We start from the raw sequence: 15,393 nt of genomic DNA on the forward strand, positions 1-15,393 counted from the left end.
ACTGGGTTCCTAGCAGGGCTTTTTTAGAGTTGATTAAGGCAGAGATAAAGTATCCAAGGGATTAGGGAGGGTCACAGAGAACCCATCCCTCTACATTTTGAGTCCACAGCCCAGGGAGGTAGGCAGGAAAGCTGCCTAAAATAGTATTGTAGGTATTGTGAACTCCATCTCTGTATTTCTCCTTCTTTTTTAAAGATAAAAATTTAGCTGGGCACAGTGGCACAAGCCTTAATCACAGTACTTAATCCACCTGCCTCTTGGAATGCAGAGGCAGGTGGATATTTCAAAGCCACAGCTGGTCTACATAGGGGAGGTTTAGGACTGCTGGAGCTGCATAGCGAAGGTCTGTCTTTAAAAAAATAAATAAAAAGAAAGAAAAGAGAAAAAGAATTTTAAAAATTATTTTATGTATAAGTGTTTTTCTTGCATGTATGTTGAGCACTGTACGCATGCATGATATCCAGGAGGCCAGAAGAAAGTATTTGATCCACTGGAACTGAAGTTACAGATGGTTTTGAACTGCCTTGTGGGTGTTGGGGATCAAATCTGGTTCTCTGGAAGAGCGGCCAGTGCTGTTACATGCTAACTGCTTCTCCTGACCCAAAATATATATCTTATTTGTTTGTTTGTTTTTCTTTTTATTATGTAGTTCTGGCTATCATGGAACTCAATATATAGACCAGGATGACCTCCAACTCACTGAGGTCTACCTGCCTCTGCCTCACAAGTGCTGGGATTAAAGGTGTGTGACAGCAAGCCCAGCAATACTCCATTTGATTCAGCCTAACTGCTTCTGATTTCTCCTCCATAAAGTTGGCTAGCCCATACCTTTAATCCCAGTACACGAGAGGCAAAGGCAGACATATCACTGTGAGTTAGAGGCCAGTTAGTTAGTTAGTTAGTTAGTTAGTTAGTCTACAGAGTGAGTTCAGGACAGCCCTTATCCCTGGTGTTGAGACTAATGGGTGTAACTAAAACACTTGATTCAAGTCTGCTATAAAGTCAAATAAAATAATAGTGGCCATTACCATAAGAGACAAGATTTCAGAAGCACAGGAGACAGCTGTGTTGTGGAAAGAGGAGCGATTACAGGTTACACGTCTTGTGGCATTGCCATCATCCTCTAGAATTTGTACCTTGAGCAGCTGTTACTCCAAACTACACAAACAAATGAGGAAGGAAAAGAGATCGGTGGGCTTCTTTTTTTTTTTTTTTTTTTTTTTTTGAGACAGGGTTTCTCTGTGTAGCCCTGGCTGTTCTGGAACTTACTATGTAAACCAGGCTCGAACCCGGAGATCCGCCTTTTTCTACCTTGTAAGTGCTGGGATTAAGAGCATCCGCCATCACCACTCCGCGGATACAGGCTTAACAGCCGTAGAATCTGATCATGACAATAGGCTCACAGAGGCTAATAATTTCCACGTGAAAGTATTGGCTGTGAGAACTCTATGGAAACGCACAGAACTCACTCAGAACGCCAAGAGCAATAATGAGTTGCATCAGGCCTGACATCTGGGTAGGTTTTGTCAAGTTTCTGCTCAGTTGTGGAGGTATCTTTATCTTCCAAGCCTTCACATTGGTGCTCTGGGTAAAAGTCGGATCCTTCTAATACTGCTTCACTTTGGCTGGTAATGTTAGGCAAGTCCTTCACTGTGAGCTTCACTTTCTTCAACTCTAAAATCGAGGAATTGAATTAAATGATCTCCGTGATTAGTCCAGTCTTCGCCGAAGGACTTTTTTTTTCTTTCTTTCTTTTTCTGCTTCACATAGAATACCACCTATACCTGGCAACGAGTGTTTTTTTTTTTTTTTTTTAAATTCCTCCCGAATATGTTTTTAACAGAAAGACAAAGGAAAACCAGTGAGTTTCTGTTTAACTGGTATAGTAATTTCTGATACATCTGTGCGAAATGCATTTTCTTTGTTTGACCTTGGTGTATTCTAGGGTTGATGCGGCAATCAGAGTACTACTGAGCCTTTACGATGACTCAGGGTAGAGTTAAGTACTGACGAAGTTACAGGCATCTGTAGCCGGTCGGGCTTTAGAAAAGATCGATTCCCTCCTTCACTTTTCCCCTTAAGGCTTTGGCAGCAGCCAATGAATACACAGCAATTCACATTTACTACAGAAAACTACAAATACCAGAAGCCAATGCGTCGGGGAGGGGCTTACTGGTGTGTCTATCCGCCCCCCTACCTTCCCCCGCCCTCAAACGCGGAACTTCATTTCCCAGGAGCGCTTTGATGTTCGTCCGCGTGCGCCGACGTTCCCCTCCTCCTTGCCTGCGCGTCTCGCGCCAACTTTGCGCGCGCACACAGCACGTAGCATGCGAGTGACGCATAATATGTGGGCCGCTCAGGAGCCGTGGTCGCGCTGTGTGTGTGAGTGAGGGAGAGTGCGGTACCAGAGGCGGTGTGTGAGAACCGTGGCCGCTGGAGGGGCCGGGGGAGAAGCGGCGGAGCCGCCCGCGAAGGTGAGCGGCGTAAGGAAGGAGCCGGCTCATCGGGAGGGGCGCGAGGAGACCGAGCGCGCGGCCGGCTTGGGCGGGAGAGTGGGCGCCGCGCTGGGGGAGGGGCGGCACCTGCTTAGGCTGCCGGCGGCGAGGGGGCGGGCGCGACCACCCGGGAGGCTGGGCCCGGGACCTGGCCAGACTTTCCCTCTGTCTGGTCCCTGGCCCGGGGGCGGGGCCTCCAGGTTCTTCCTTCGCTCTTGCAAGGAAGCTTCCTTAGAGTAACTCTTCCGCCCGGGAGTTGGGGGCAGGGGCGTGCTCGCCTCTACCTGAAGGAGGTGCTCTTTCTCTCGTCACCTCCCGGTCTCTTTTTCCCGGCCGGCCGAGGTTCTGCTTCCCCTACCGCACGACGGACCCCTTTTCCCGGACTGTTGTCTCCGCCTCCAGCCTCAGTCACCTAGGCGGGCTTTTCCCTCGTTCGGCTCGGTGCCACCTCCCACTTGCACCCGCCCTGCTCTTGGACCGGGCGAGGGGGCGGAGCTCTCCGGGAGTCCCTCCCACTTGTACAATGCGGTGGAGAGTGGAAGGGGAGAGAGGTATGCGGGTGCCGAGACGCCTGGTCTGCCCTGAGGTTGCCGGCCGGCCTTCTCGGGCTCCTGGTCCGAGGGCCTGTCGCTGTTTCCTGTTGGGCTTTCAAGGGCGTTTGCCGTACTTTGTTTTCTGTTCCTAGAAGGTGTTGGTCTGTTTTCTCCCACTGCAGTGATAGCTCTCCGGTTTTTCCGTTTGTGGAGGAAATATTCCTAGAGTGTGTGTAGTAGGACTTTCTGAGTAACAAACGACCCGTTTTTGACTGTCATGTTGCTCTTTTTTTCTTCCTGTTGCAAGTCCTTTGTTAATGGGTAGGGTGAGAGGTTCATTGGTAGCGTCACCCGAAGGTTCTCTCTCCGCCCCCTTGGGTTTACTGGAGTTTACCTTTAAGGCTTTTATAAGCGTGTGTATATTTCTGTCCGATGTCAAGATTTGTGTTTTTGGTTTTTTTGAGACATGGTTTCTCTGGAGCTCGCTCAGTACACCGCCGGACTTGAACTCAGAAATCCGCCTACCTCTGCCAGGATTAAAGTTGTGAGCCAACACTGTCCACCTTAAGATTTGTGTTTGTATTTAGTTATTCATTAATCGTTTTTGAGTGGGGATATATTTTTCGGTGTTAAGGTAGTTTGAGGAATTTTTACACATTATTTGAGCAAAGTATTTTACTGCTACGGTGTCGTTTATTAAATTTAATAAAATGTGGAAAAACAAACTGTTAAGTTAAAGTGATTGGAGTTGGTTTATTATTTATTGTAAAGGAGATAGATAGTCGTGGACAGTACTAAAGTTACATATGATCGGATGTCATAATGTTAAGTTCTTGCTTGAAGCTGTAAAATCGGATTTCCCCCCTTTAATTTTATTTTTTATTTTTATTTTTGTGTTGGGGATTGACCCAGGGTCTTTCTCTTGTAGGAAAATTTCTTTTCCCTCCCTTAAGGCCTTTGAAGTAGTCTCTGTGTAGTCCAGACTGGCCTCAGACTTGTGAATGTGCCTCACATAGCCTTTTGAGTGCTGTGATACATGTGTACACCACAAGCTCTGATTGGCTTTTCTTTCTTTCTTTCTTTCTTTTTCTTTTCTTTTCTTTCTTTCTTTTTTTTTTTTTTTTTTTTTTTGTGCTAGGAATTGAATTTAGGGCCTTAAGGGTCCCAAGAATGCTGGGCAAGGGCCCTACCACTGAGCTATGCCTCTTAGCTCCCTACTTCCAAGTAAGGAATAGTAAGGGTTGCACCTTTTTCTAAAGGAATGTGATCTCCCACCTTTTTTTCCTGTTCCAGGATCGATTTTGTTCCTCCCCAACCCCCCAAGACAGGGTTTCTTTGTGTAGCCTTGGATGTCCTGGAAGACTCATTCAGTAGATCAGGCTGGCCTCCAACTCAGATCCAGGATCTGTTTTTAATACAGACTTTATTTTAGACATGGGGACAGTTTTTGTTGACTTGGCCATTCAGTATAGTGTATTAGAAGAGGACCTATTTTGTGGTTTAATTTAAAAGTTACAACAAGTTAGCAAATGGTGTAGAAGTGGTGGAATGGAGTAAAGTGTAACACAAATTATCCACACACAGTTACTTCACTACTTGCCATACTGTAATACTCATCTAGTTCTTGCCCCCCCCCCCCATTTAAGGGGCATATGTATACACTTTTATATTCACAAGTGGTAGTCCTGCACAAAGTTTTTCACTTTGATTTTTGTACTTAACAATATACAGTGGTCGTGCATACCTTTAATCCCAGGACTTGGGAAGCAGAGGCAGGCAGATCTCTGTGAGTCCAAGGCCAGCCTGGACTACAGAGCTAGTTCCAAGACAGCCAAGGCTACACAGAGAAACCCTGTTTAAAAAGACCAACCAACCAAAAGACAAAACAAAACAAAACAAAAATAATAAAACCAACCTCCCCCCCAAAAAAACACCCAAATAACAACACAAAAAAACCCCTAGTATTTTTGAGAGACAGTTAGTTCGACCCAAGAGTTAGTTCAGTTCCAACATTTTGTTTTACTCTTTTTTTTCTTTCTTTTTTGGTGATGATAGTTTTGGGGTTAGAACCTAGGGTTTCTTGATTATGTTCTTTCTACAACTGAACTACACCTTGAGCCTCGCCAACTTTTTATTAAAAGTTTTCAATAGGAAAGTGAAAATAAGTGTTTATCTTTCAGTTGCAATAGGTAACTGATGTGCTGTAATTCTTTCTGTGCTTATTTTGTGGAATTATTTGAGGTGGTAGACACATCACCTCTCAGTACTTAGGCACACATTTAAAATAAGTTATTTTTATTTTATGTGCATTGGTATTTTGCCTACATTTATGTCTGCGTGAGGGTGTCAGATCTTGGAGTTACAGAAAGTTGTGAGCTGCTATGTGGGTGCCAGGAATTGAACCCGGGTCCTCTGAAAGAGTAGTCAGTGCTCTCAACTGATAGGCATCTCCCCAGCCTCCTGACACACATTCTTATGAATAAGGAAATTTCCACGTGTATAAATACATCTTTTAACCGTTTTTAAGGATTTATTTTTTGTAATAGAGATAGATCATTAGCCCATCACACCTGTTTCTGTCTAATAGAGAAATTGAGTTTATTATTATTTTTTTTAATTTGATGTTTAGAGAAGTAACCAAGAATCCGCAGGCATGTCAGCAGAGTTGAGATTTGAGTCCTTATAAACTGTAAATTCTTATCTGGCCTGTGCCAGTTGGGTGATCTTGGGGACTTCTCTAGCTTATTTCCTCAACTATGAAAGTTAGCTGGCAGGGTGGCTATGAAATTTAAGCATGTAAGTAAATCACTTAGTTCAGTGCCCTAGGCTTGGATATTCCTTCTTGGTGATCATTGGTTGTGTCTTCATTAGATGTGTCATAATTTCTGCTTGATACTTAGAAAAAACTGTGGTGGTGTATGTCTTTAATCATTGGGAGGCAGAGACAGGCAGATCTTTGAGTTCAAGGCCAGCCTGGACTAAATAGAGAGTTTTGGGCTAGCTAGGGCTACATGGAGTCTCTCCCTCCAAAACAAAGAAAGGATGAATGAAATGGTTCATACTTAACTATTTTATGCCAAACAAAATGATTATAACCTTGTAAATTTATATTAATAAAGCTTTTCAATAATAGTAAAATGAGTTAGCATTCATGGTATTTGTTTGCTTATTTATTTAGACAAGGTCTCACTACGTAGTATTTGCTGTCCTGGAACTTGCTGTGTAGACCAGGCTGGCCTCAAACTTAGATCCATCTGCCTGTGTCCCGAGTGCTGAGATTAAAGGTGTGTGGTACCACAAAACATTCATGCTTAAAATTTTTTTATCACTTATTTCTGTGTGCCTGGGTGTGCACATACCTTTGTGGAGGTCGAAAGACAATTTGGAGAGTGTATTTTCTCTTTCCATTTATATAGGTTAGGTTTATATTTCCTATGGGAAAGTAATTTTCCCACAGTTACAGTTATGTTTAGACATAGATCATTAGAAATTGTGAAAATACCACGTGTGTTATACTCACAGACTCAGGATCAAACCTAGGTCATACAGGATATACCTAGGTAAGCCACTGAACCATGAAAAGCTACATTTCTTCTTTTACATTTCTGGGCCTGGGGAGTTGGCTTAGAGTTTAAAAGTACTTGCTACTCTTGTAGAGGAACTAATTCGGTTCCCAGCACCCATGGAGCTGGCAACTGTCCAGGCACACTTCTAGGACATCCAGTGCCCTCTCTGCCCTCTGCACATCATATGTACATACAAGCAAACACGCATACATATAGAATAAATTATTATTTTTAGTATGTATGAATGAGGGCACTTGCATTTGTGGCTTGCATTTAGAGATCAGAAGACAACTTTCAGACATCAGTTCTTTCTACCATGGGTCTCAGGGATCAAACTTAGGTCATCAGCTTCAGCAGCAGGCACATTTACTCGCTTGAATTCCCCCCCCATGTTTTCCCTAGTGCCCCTTTTGTGTGTGTGTGTGTGTGTGTGTGTGTGTTTTGATTATGAACTTCTTTTATAGTCTTGTCTCCCTTATAAGTATATACCATCATGACTAGCTTTTTTGTTGTTTGTTTGAGGCATGGTTTCTATATGTACTCCTGGTTGTCCTGGACTCATTTTATAGACCAGGCTGTCCTGGAACCCAGGCTGTCCTGGAACTCAGATCCTCTACCTCCCACGTGCTGGGATTAAATGTGTGTGTCACTACTAGACTGAGGGTTTGTTTGTTTGTTTGTTTTGTTTTTTATATATGCTAGAGCTCAGACCCAGGGTTTTGTGATGACAGGCAAATACGCTATCACTGTAGAGATGAATCTGCAACTCTTATGCGTGATTCTACATTGAGTACTAAAGTTTTACTGTTTTAATGCCCTTGAATTCACCTTTATTACAATTACTTTCTTGTTCTTTAAAAACCTTTTTTCTTCTTTAAATTGTGGGAATGTGGGGGAACCTTGAGTATTAGTGCAGCAGATATGATTGTGCACGTTTATAATCCCAGTACTCAGGAGGCTGAACTTGAACAGTCCTGAGTTTATAATCCCAGTACTCAGGAGGCTGAACTTGAACAGTCCTGAGTTTATAATCCCAGTACTCAGGAGGCTGAACTTGAACAGTCCTGAGTTTGAGTTTAAGCCCAAGTAACGTAGTTGACACATTGTTTCAAAAAAAACCCCACAAGATACACAAGGTTCAAGTTCTTCTTGTGGGACAGAGTGAGTTCAAGGATAACCTGGGCAACTAAACCTTGTCTCCAAAATACAACAACAAAAAACCCAAACCAAAGCATTCATTGGGGATGTAGGTCAGTGTTAGACTGATTCTTAAGATGTTTTAGACCAGCTTTGTCTGCAGAGCAAGTCCAGATTGAAAAACCAAACTAAATTAAACAAACAAGAAACAACCCACCAACAAAAAAACCCTCCAAACATGTTTGAGACTCTAGAATTTTTAGTACCAAATAACATGAATAAAACAAGGGCTAGGACTAGGGATGTAGTTGGGTTTTTGTTTTTGTATTTTTGAGACAGGGTTTCTCTGTGTAGCCTTGGCTGTCCTGGAACTCACCATGTAGACCAGGCTGGCCTCAAATTCAGATCCACCTGCCTCTGCTCTGAGATTGCTGAGGTTAAAGGCATGGGTCACTCACCCCCTGTCTGTAGCTGAGTTCTTACTTAACATAAGTAATATTAATGCCCTGGGTTCCATTCCTGTCACTCAAGAACAAAGAAAAAGTGCCAACCTTAAAAAAAAAAAAAAAAAAAAAAGTGAAATAAGCACAAAACTGCAACAAAGTATGTATTCTAGAAGGCTGATTGCTTAAGGGAGTTCTTTCATAGTGTCCTTTTTTTTTTTTTTTTTAAATCAAAATCAAGACAGTGTATCATAGCCCTGTATTTCTGGATGTCCTGGAACTCACTGTCGATTAGGTTGGCCTCAGACTCAGAAATCTACCTGCCTCTGCCTCCCAAGTCCTGGAACTAAAGGTGTGCATCCCCATACCCAGCTTGTTCTTTTTAAGACAGGCTCTGTCTCTAATGGAGTCCTGTCTGTCTTGGCAGTTAAAGAGATACCCCTGCCTTTGCCTCTTAAGTGCTCAAATTAAAGGCATTGTAATATCACATCTGACTTTTTTCTTTCTTTTTAAAAATTTTTAACCTCCATTAAAAATATGAAAAAAAATAATAAAAGGCTGGGACATTTTTATGTGGTAGAGCACTTGTCTAGCCTGCATGGAGCTCTGGGTTCAGTCCTCAGCACTGTATTAACCTTCTGTGTTGGCTGTATGTCTTTAACCCTAGTTCTTGGGAGGTAGAGGCAGGAGGATAAGAAAGTTATGGTCATTCTTGGATACAAAGTAAGTTTTAAACTAGTCTGCCATACATATCCTGCCTCAAAAAGAAAAGAAAAAAGAAAAGCCTGGTATGGTTGCTACATAGTGAGATCTATGTCAGCTGGAGCTACAAGTGAGAGTCTGTCTCCCCATATCCCAAGATTATAAATGTGTAACCTAGTGGCATTTAGTAAATTCACAATGAATTGCAGCCATCACGTTTTTAGTTTCAAGCCTCCTCCCTATCCCCCACTTTGGAGACAGGGTCTCTATGTGTGGCCCTCTGTATAGACCGGTTGGCCTCAGACTCTTAACAAGTGAGCCATCTCTGAGCTCCAGCTGATCCCTTACCTACTCCCTTCACACTTTTCTTTTTGTGCAAACTATGTCAAATAGTTTTTTGTTTTGTTTTGTTTATTTCTTACTGTTTTGACTTCTTAGGTCAAGCCATGACTACAGTGGTGGTACATGTGGACTCCAAAGCTGAGCTCACTACCCTGCTGGAGCAGTGGGAAAAGGACCATGGCAGTGGGCAGGATATGGTACCTATCCTTACCCGGTAAGAATAAAAGTCTTTCTATACAAAACTTAACTTGTTTTTTCATATACACAAAACTGTATATTAAAAATTAGATGTGTTGGGGCTAGAAAGATGGCTAAGCAAAGTTAAGAACAGTTATTCATGTAGTTTGTTTTCCAGCACCCATGTTGGGCTCTTTATTACTCCAGCTCTGACAACCTCTTCTCCCCTCTGTGGGTAACACACACACACACAATGTTGGAGGAAAGTGTAAAAATATTTTGACAGAATCTGATTTCTTTTTCCTTTTAATTATTTTTAAGACTCGAACTCACAGAGATCTGCCTGCTTCTGCCTCCTGAGTGCTGGGATTACAGGCATGTGCCAACACTGCTTGGCTTCCAGGGGTTTATTTACTTGTTTATTTTTATTATTATTTTTTTCTTTTAGTTTTTCAAAATAGGGTTTCTCTGTGTAGCCCCAGCTGTCCTGGAACTCACTCTGTAGAACAGGCTGGCCTAGACCTTAGAGATCAGCCTTTCTTCCCAAGTGCTGGGATTAAAGGCATGCACTACTCCCTCTCGTCTCAAGTCTTTTTTGTGCTTTTTAAGTCAGGCATGGTGATGTACACTTGTAGTCTCACTGTTAGAAGGTAGAGACAGGACAATCTCTGAGGCTTGTTGGTCAGCCTACCTATCCTGTTTGGTGAGTTCCAGTCCAAGTGAGAGACCCCGCCTCAAAAACCATCCTGGATTGCATTCCTGAGGAATGACACTTGAGATTGTCTTCTGGCCGTCACGTACATGGACACATGTATATCTGTACATACACAAGAACCAAAAAAGTTCGTGAATAAAAAGGAATTTGATATCACAACATGGATGCTTTTTCAGAAGGGTCCTGACATAGTAAGACTTTATGTGATTCTATTTATGTGAAATTCTGAAACAAGTAAAACTAATCTTCTGTAAAAGCAAAAGAATGTTTTCTTCAGGCCATGGTGGAGGCCTAGATTATGGAAGGGACATTATAGGCTAACAAAGTAGAATATGGAATGGCCTTGAAGCAGGAATGAACTTGGATTCTTTGACTACCAGAGAGGACTATGTGTTTGAAGTTTAATAAGAGATAGAGGAATAAAAGAAACTTTCAGAAAATCAGTAGATGCTAGATAATTGCAGGCCATCATAGTACTTGGACTTACTTTAAAGAATATAAACAGTCCCTGAAAGCTGGTGTGCTAGGTAAAGCAGAGAGGTAAGAAGCAAGAGATGGAAAGTGGGTATTAGAAAGTTCAGGTAGGTAGCTGGAGAAATGGCTCAGAGGTTAAGAGCTCCTGGCTGTTCTTCCAGAGGTTCTGAGTTCAATTCCCAGCAGCCACATAGTGGCTGATAACCATTTATAGTGCCCTCCTTTAGAGTGCTGTATAAGTAAATAAATTAATTAATTAAAAAAAAAAGTTGAGCTAGTTAATGGTAGCAGGCATGTATTCCCATGCCTATCTGAAAATGAAGGTTTTCATGTTGACTTGATGGCTTTTCGTTTCTGAGGTGATGGTAGTGTTGTAGTGCAAGGAAAGTTTAGAGACGAATACATGGAATAAATGGAAAAAATATAAATTATTTTATGAGGAAAATAATGTTTTTCTAACTTTGTGTTTTGCACCTTGTCTATTGATTGATTGTATCCATGATACACTTTTTTGAATTTTATTTTCGCTTTTTTTTTCCTGATACAGTCTTGCTATATGGCTCTGACCTGATGGTGTTCACTAAGTAGCTCAGGTTGTCCATGAACTTAAGGCAGGCTTCCTGCTTCAACCTCTTCAGTGTTGGGATTACAGACATATTAATGCCTGACTTTTTTTTTTTTTTTATATGCTTGTTCAGAGTTGACTCTTCTTTTTTGTGCTAGGATGTCTGAATTAATTGAAAAAGAAACCGAAGAGTATCGGAAAGGAGATCCAGACCCATTTGATGATCGACATCCTGGTAAGATGGACTCTGACATCGCAGCCAATTTTATTTTCTGTTTCTTTTGAAAGAGGGTCTTGCCGTGTTTCTCAGACAGGTCTAAAACTCTGGATTCTCCCTCTGTAGCTCCTGGGTAGCTGAGATAGAGGTGTGTTCTACTGTGCCCCTGTGTTTTTTTCTTTTTCTTTTCTTTTTTTTTCAAGACAGGGTTTCTTTGTTTTAGTCCTGGCTGTCCTGGAACTAGCCATATAGACCAGGGTGGCCTTTAACTCACAGAGATCTGCTTGCCTCTGCCTCCTGACTGCTGAGATTAAGGTGGGCACCACCACCCGGCCATGTATTGTTCTTTCTGATGAGATTTAAAAAAAAATTGTTGGGCCTTGTAGAAGGTTTGGTGGATGAAAGTGCCTGCTGTGGGCCTGACGGCTTGAATTTTGGACTTGATCTCTGTAGTGCACATAGAGGTGGAAGGAGAGAACTGTTGTTCTTGTCACCTGATTTCCACACATGTGCCTGAGACTACAGCATGTTCATATACACACTTTGTACATTATACGTGCCTCCAACACATGGATAATAATAAAAACCAATTAAAAAGAAAATTGCTGATAGTACTTTTTAATTGAAATAATATTCTCTGGTAAATTTTAAGTTCTTAAATTTTGCTAGGCATGATAGCATGTTTTGTTTTGTTTTGAGATAGGGTTTTTCTGTATAGCCTTGGCTGTCCTAGACTTTGTAGACCAGGCTGGCCTTGAACTCACAGCTGTCTGCCTGCCTCTGCCTTCCTGGGTGCTGGGATTGAAGGTGCGTTCCACTGTGACACAAACATATCTATTCTTTTATCCTTTTGTTATGTTCTTTATCTGTGAGTATTGGGAACATATATGTGCTATGGGAACTTACATACTATAGTTCATGTGTTGTACTCAAATGATCACTTTCAGGATCAAATAAAATGAATGTTGGTTAAAGGAACTAAATTAAGTGCACTTAGTTACGCCAAAGACTTAAGGATTCTTTTGCTTTTGACTTTATAATTTTTATTCATGATTTGTGTGTGTGATGTGTATACAGGTGTGTTCCTGCCATGTTGAGCGTGTTGACTTTAAAGGACAACTTTCAAGAGTTGGTTCTCTGGTTTCTCTGGATGAACTCAAAAATCATCAGGCTCATATGACAAGCACTTTTATCCCCTGAGCCATTTTACTAGCTTCTTTCCCTCAGTTTTTAACCTTACATATGTCCCCCTCACCCCAAGACAGAATTTCTCTGGCTGTCCAGGAACTCACTTTGTAGACCAGGCTAACCCTGAACTTACAGAGATCTGCTTGCCCCTGCCTCCCCAAGTGCTAGGATTACAGGCATGTCCCACTGCACTTTGCTCCATTTTTAACTTTTAAAAAGGCAAAACAGGCTTCCATTGCACCTTCATCTGAAATAACAATTATTGTATTTGTGGGGAAATATAGTTGACATTTATGAGCTGCCATGTAGTGCTTGGTATTGAATCTGCCTTTTCTGCAGGAGCAGCAATTGCTGTGAACCACTGAATCATCTCTTAAGCCTCCCTTTAAAAAAAAAAAAAAAAAAAAAAAAAGCAACACTTTAAAATGTATGCTTTTAAAATTTTTTTTACTTTTGTTTTTATGTGCATCAGTGTTTTTCCTACTTGTATGTCTATGCTAGGGTGTTGGATCCATAGGAACAGGAAATACAGACAGTTTGGGAGCTGCCTTATTAATGCTGGGAATTCTTTTGCAAGTACAGTCAGTTCCAGTCCCCAGCCTCCCTTTTTAAAAAAACAAAACAAAACTAGTATAATCTTGATGCTTGTCTAGATCCAGAGTGCCATTATTTAATTCAGTATTGTATAGGCAGTATTCTGAGCAGTAAGAAGATCAGTGTCTTAAAAAGAGTTTGTGTTTCGAGCACGGTTCAGTAGCTTATCCCAGGGGTAGGCAGAGGCAGGAGGATCTCTGAGTTTGAGGCCAGCCTGGTCTATAAAGTGTGTCAGGACAGCCAAGGTTACACAGAAACCCTGTCTTGAAAAAAAAAAAGTTTATATTACATTTAATTTAAACTTTTAATTTCTTTGTGTGCATGTTTATATATTTATGTTAGTATGTGAGTACGCTCCTTTGTTTGTTTTTTTTTTTTTTTTTGCTTTTTGAGACAGGTTTCTCTGTGTAGCCTTGGCTGTCCTGGACTCGCCTTGTAGACTAGGCTGGCCCTGAACTCACAGAGAGATGCCTGCCTCTGCTTCCCTGAGTGCTGAGATCACACGCTTGCTCCACAGCTGTGAGTACAATGTTATGTTAGGGTATGTGTGTATGTGGAGATCAGAAGTCACCTTAAGATATTGTCTCTCAGGAGCCATCCACCTGGTTCTTTCTGAGGTTTGGTCTCTCCCTGGGACCTGGGGCTTCCACTTTGGCTAGGATGACTGATTAGCAAGCCCCAGGGATCATTTTGTCTCTGTTTTATCATGGTTGGGATTTCAAGCATGCACCACCATGCCTGGTTTTTTACATAGGTTTCAGGGTTCAAACTCAGGTCTTCATGTTTGTTTAAATGACAAATAATTTAATGACTAATCTAGAAATCTAGAGAATGAATCGTTCTTAAAAAATTACTGTGCAGCGATGGCACAACCTTTAACCCATTACTTGGAAGGCAGGGGCAAGTTGATAACTGAGTTTGAGGCCAGCCTGGTCTATAGAGTGAGTTCTAGGAAAGCTAGGACTACACAGAGAAACCTTGTCTTGAAGCCCTACTTCCCTTAAAAAAAAGTAATTGTTGCTTTTTCTTTTCTTTTCTTTTTTTTTAAGTCCTGGTCTTACTATGTAGCTCTTAGATGACTTGGAACTGGCTGTGTAAAACCATGCTGACCTCATACTCTTGTAAATCTGCCTGCCTCTGCCTTCTAAATGCTGGGATTAAATGTGTCTGCCAGCATGTCTAGCTCTAAAAATGCTTACTAGATTTACTCATAAGAATCTTGCTTTTTTGTTTGTTTTTGCTGACTGTTTATTAGCCATTCTTATAAGAACTCATGTTATTCTGAAGATCTAATTTGTGACAGCATTGGCTTACCTGTTGCTTTGTGTCTCCTTGTTCTTTTGGTAGGTCGAGCTGATCCAGAGTGTATGCTGGGCCATTTGCTGAGAATCCTCTTCAAGAATGATGACTTCATGAATGCAGTAGGTTTTACTTTTCTTTTCTTTTGAAATTATTATCATACATTGATTTGTGTTTTTAATAGTTTTCTGTCACCTAAAGCTTTGTGAAAGTTGACAGAGTTTGTTGTTTTGTTTTTTTTTTTCAATTTGACTATTGAAAAAGTAATGGATGCTGGGTGTGATGATGCATACCATTAATCCCAGTACTCAGGGAGGCAGAGCCAGGTATAGATTGACATGAGTACGAGGCCAGCCTGTTCTACAAAGGGAGTCCAAAAGAAAAAAAAAAAAAGCAGTGGAGCTGCTTTCTCAATAAAGTTGCAGTTGTGATAAAATTATCCATTTGTTGTGTACTTTGTTTAGTGTGAGGTATTGGTAAAAGCTGTAAGGGTATCCAAGCTCACTCTTTGCAGGGCTATGTTGATTCGGGAATGTAATGTTCTCTTGGATTCCTGAATGGAAAACTAAGAGTGATATCTAGTGTATGACAGCATTGAAATGTTGTGGGCGGTATGTGAGTGGGTAGGAAGGTACTTTTTATCTGTTTTGAAGAGCAAATGAGTGTGTGTGTGTGTGTGTGTGTGTGTGTGTGTGTGTGTGTATGTATATACATGTTATGTACATATTTTGTCATAGTTCCTAGAAATAGCATTAGCGCAAGAAATTATGGCTATTAGGAGTTAGAGGTGGAATGATGAGAGCCAGTGGGATGGCTCATGTTTGTAAGCAATTCTAGCTCTTGGCTGAAGCAGGAGAAAGATTTAGTGTGAGATTGAGCTATGTATGAACCTGCTTTCCCTTTCTCCCCAAAAAGCCATAGGAATATATTTAGGATTTATTAAACT

The 15,393-nt window shown here is 41.4% G+C and overlaps 1 protein-coding gene across 2 annotated transcripts in view; it reads left to right on the forward strand.

The window, feature by feature from the left end:
- Positions 1 to 2,358: 2,358 nt before the first annotated feature.
- Dcaf1 (DDB1 and CUL4 associated factor 1) overlaps positions 2,359 to 15,393 on the forward strand; it is a 56,980-nt gene continuing 43,945 nt past the window's right edge. For both annotated transcript variants that reach the window (XM_055629585.1, XM_055629586.1), the window contains exons 1-4: positions 2,359 to 2,474; positions 9,315 to 9,432; positions 11,308 to 11,384; positions 14,496 to 14,569. In XM_055629585.1, the coding sequence (XP_055485560.1) occupies positions 9,323 to 9,432; positions 11,308 to 11,384; positions 14,496 to 14,569 (261 nt within the window). In that variant the 5' untranslated portion in view covers positions 2,359 to 2,474; positions 9,315 to 9,322. The remainder of the gene's footprint in view (positions 2,475 to 9,314; positions 9,433 to 11,307; positions 11,385 to 14,495; positions 14,570 to 15,393) is intronic.

The sequence above is a fragment of the Psammomys obesus genome, unplaced genomic scaffold (genome assembly GCF_907164565.1).
Source record: "Psammomys obesus unplaced genomic scaffold, mPsaObe1.curated_primary_1811, whole genome shotgun sequence".
NCBI lineage: Eukaryota > Metazoa > Chordata > Mammalia > Rodentia > Muridae > Psammomys > Psammomys obesus.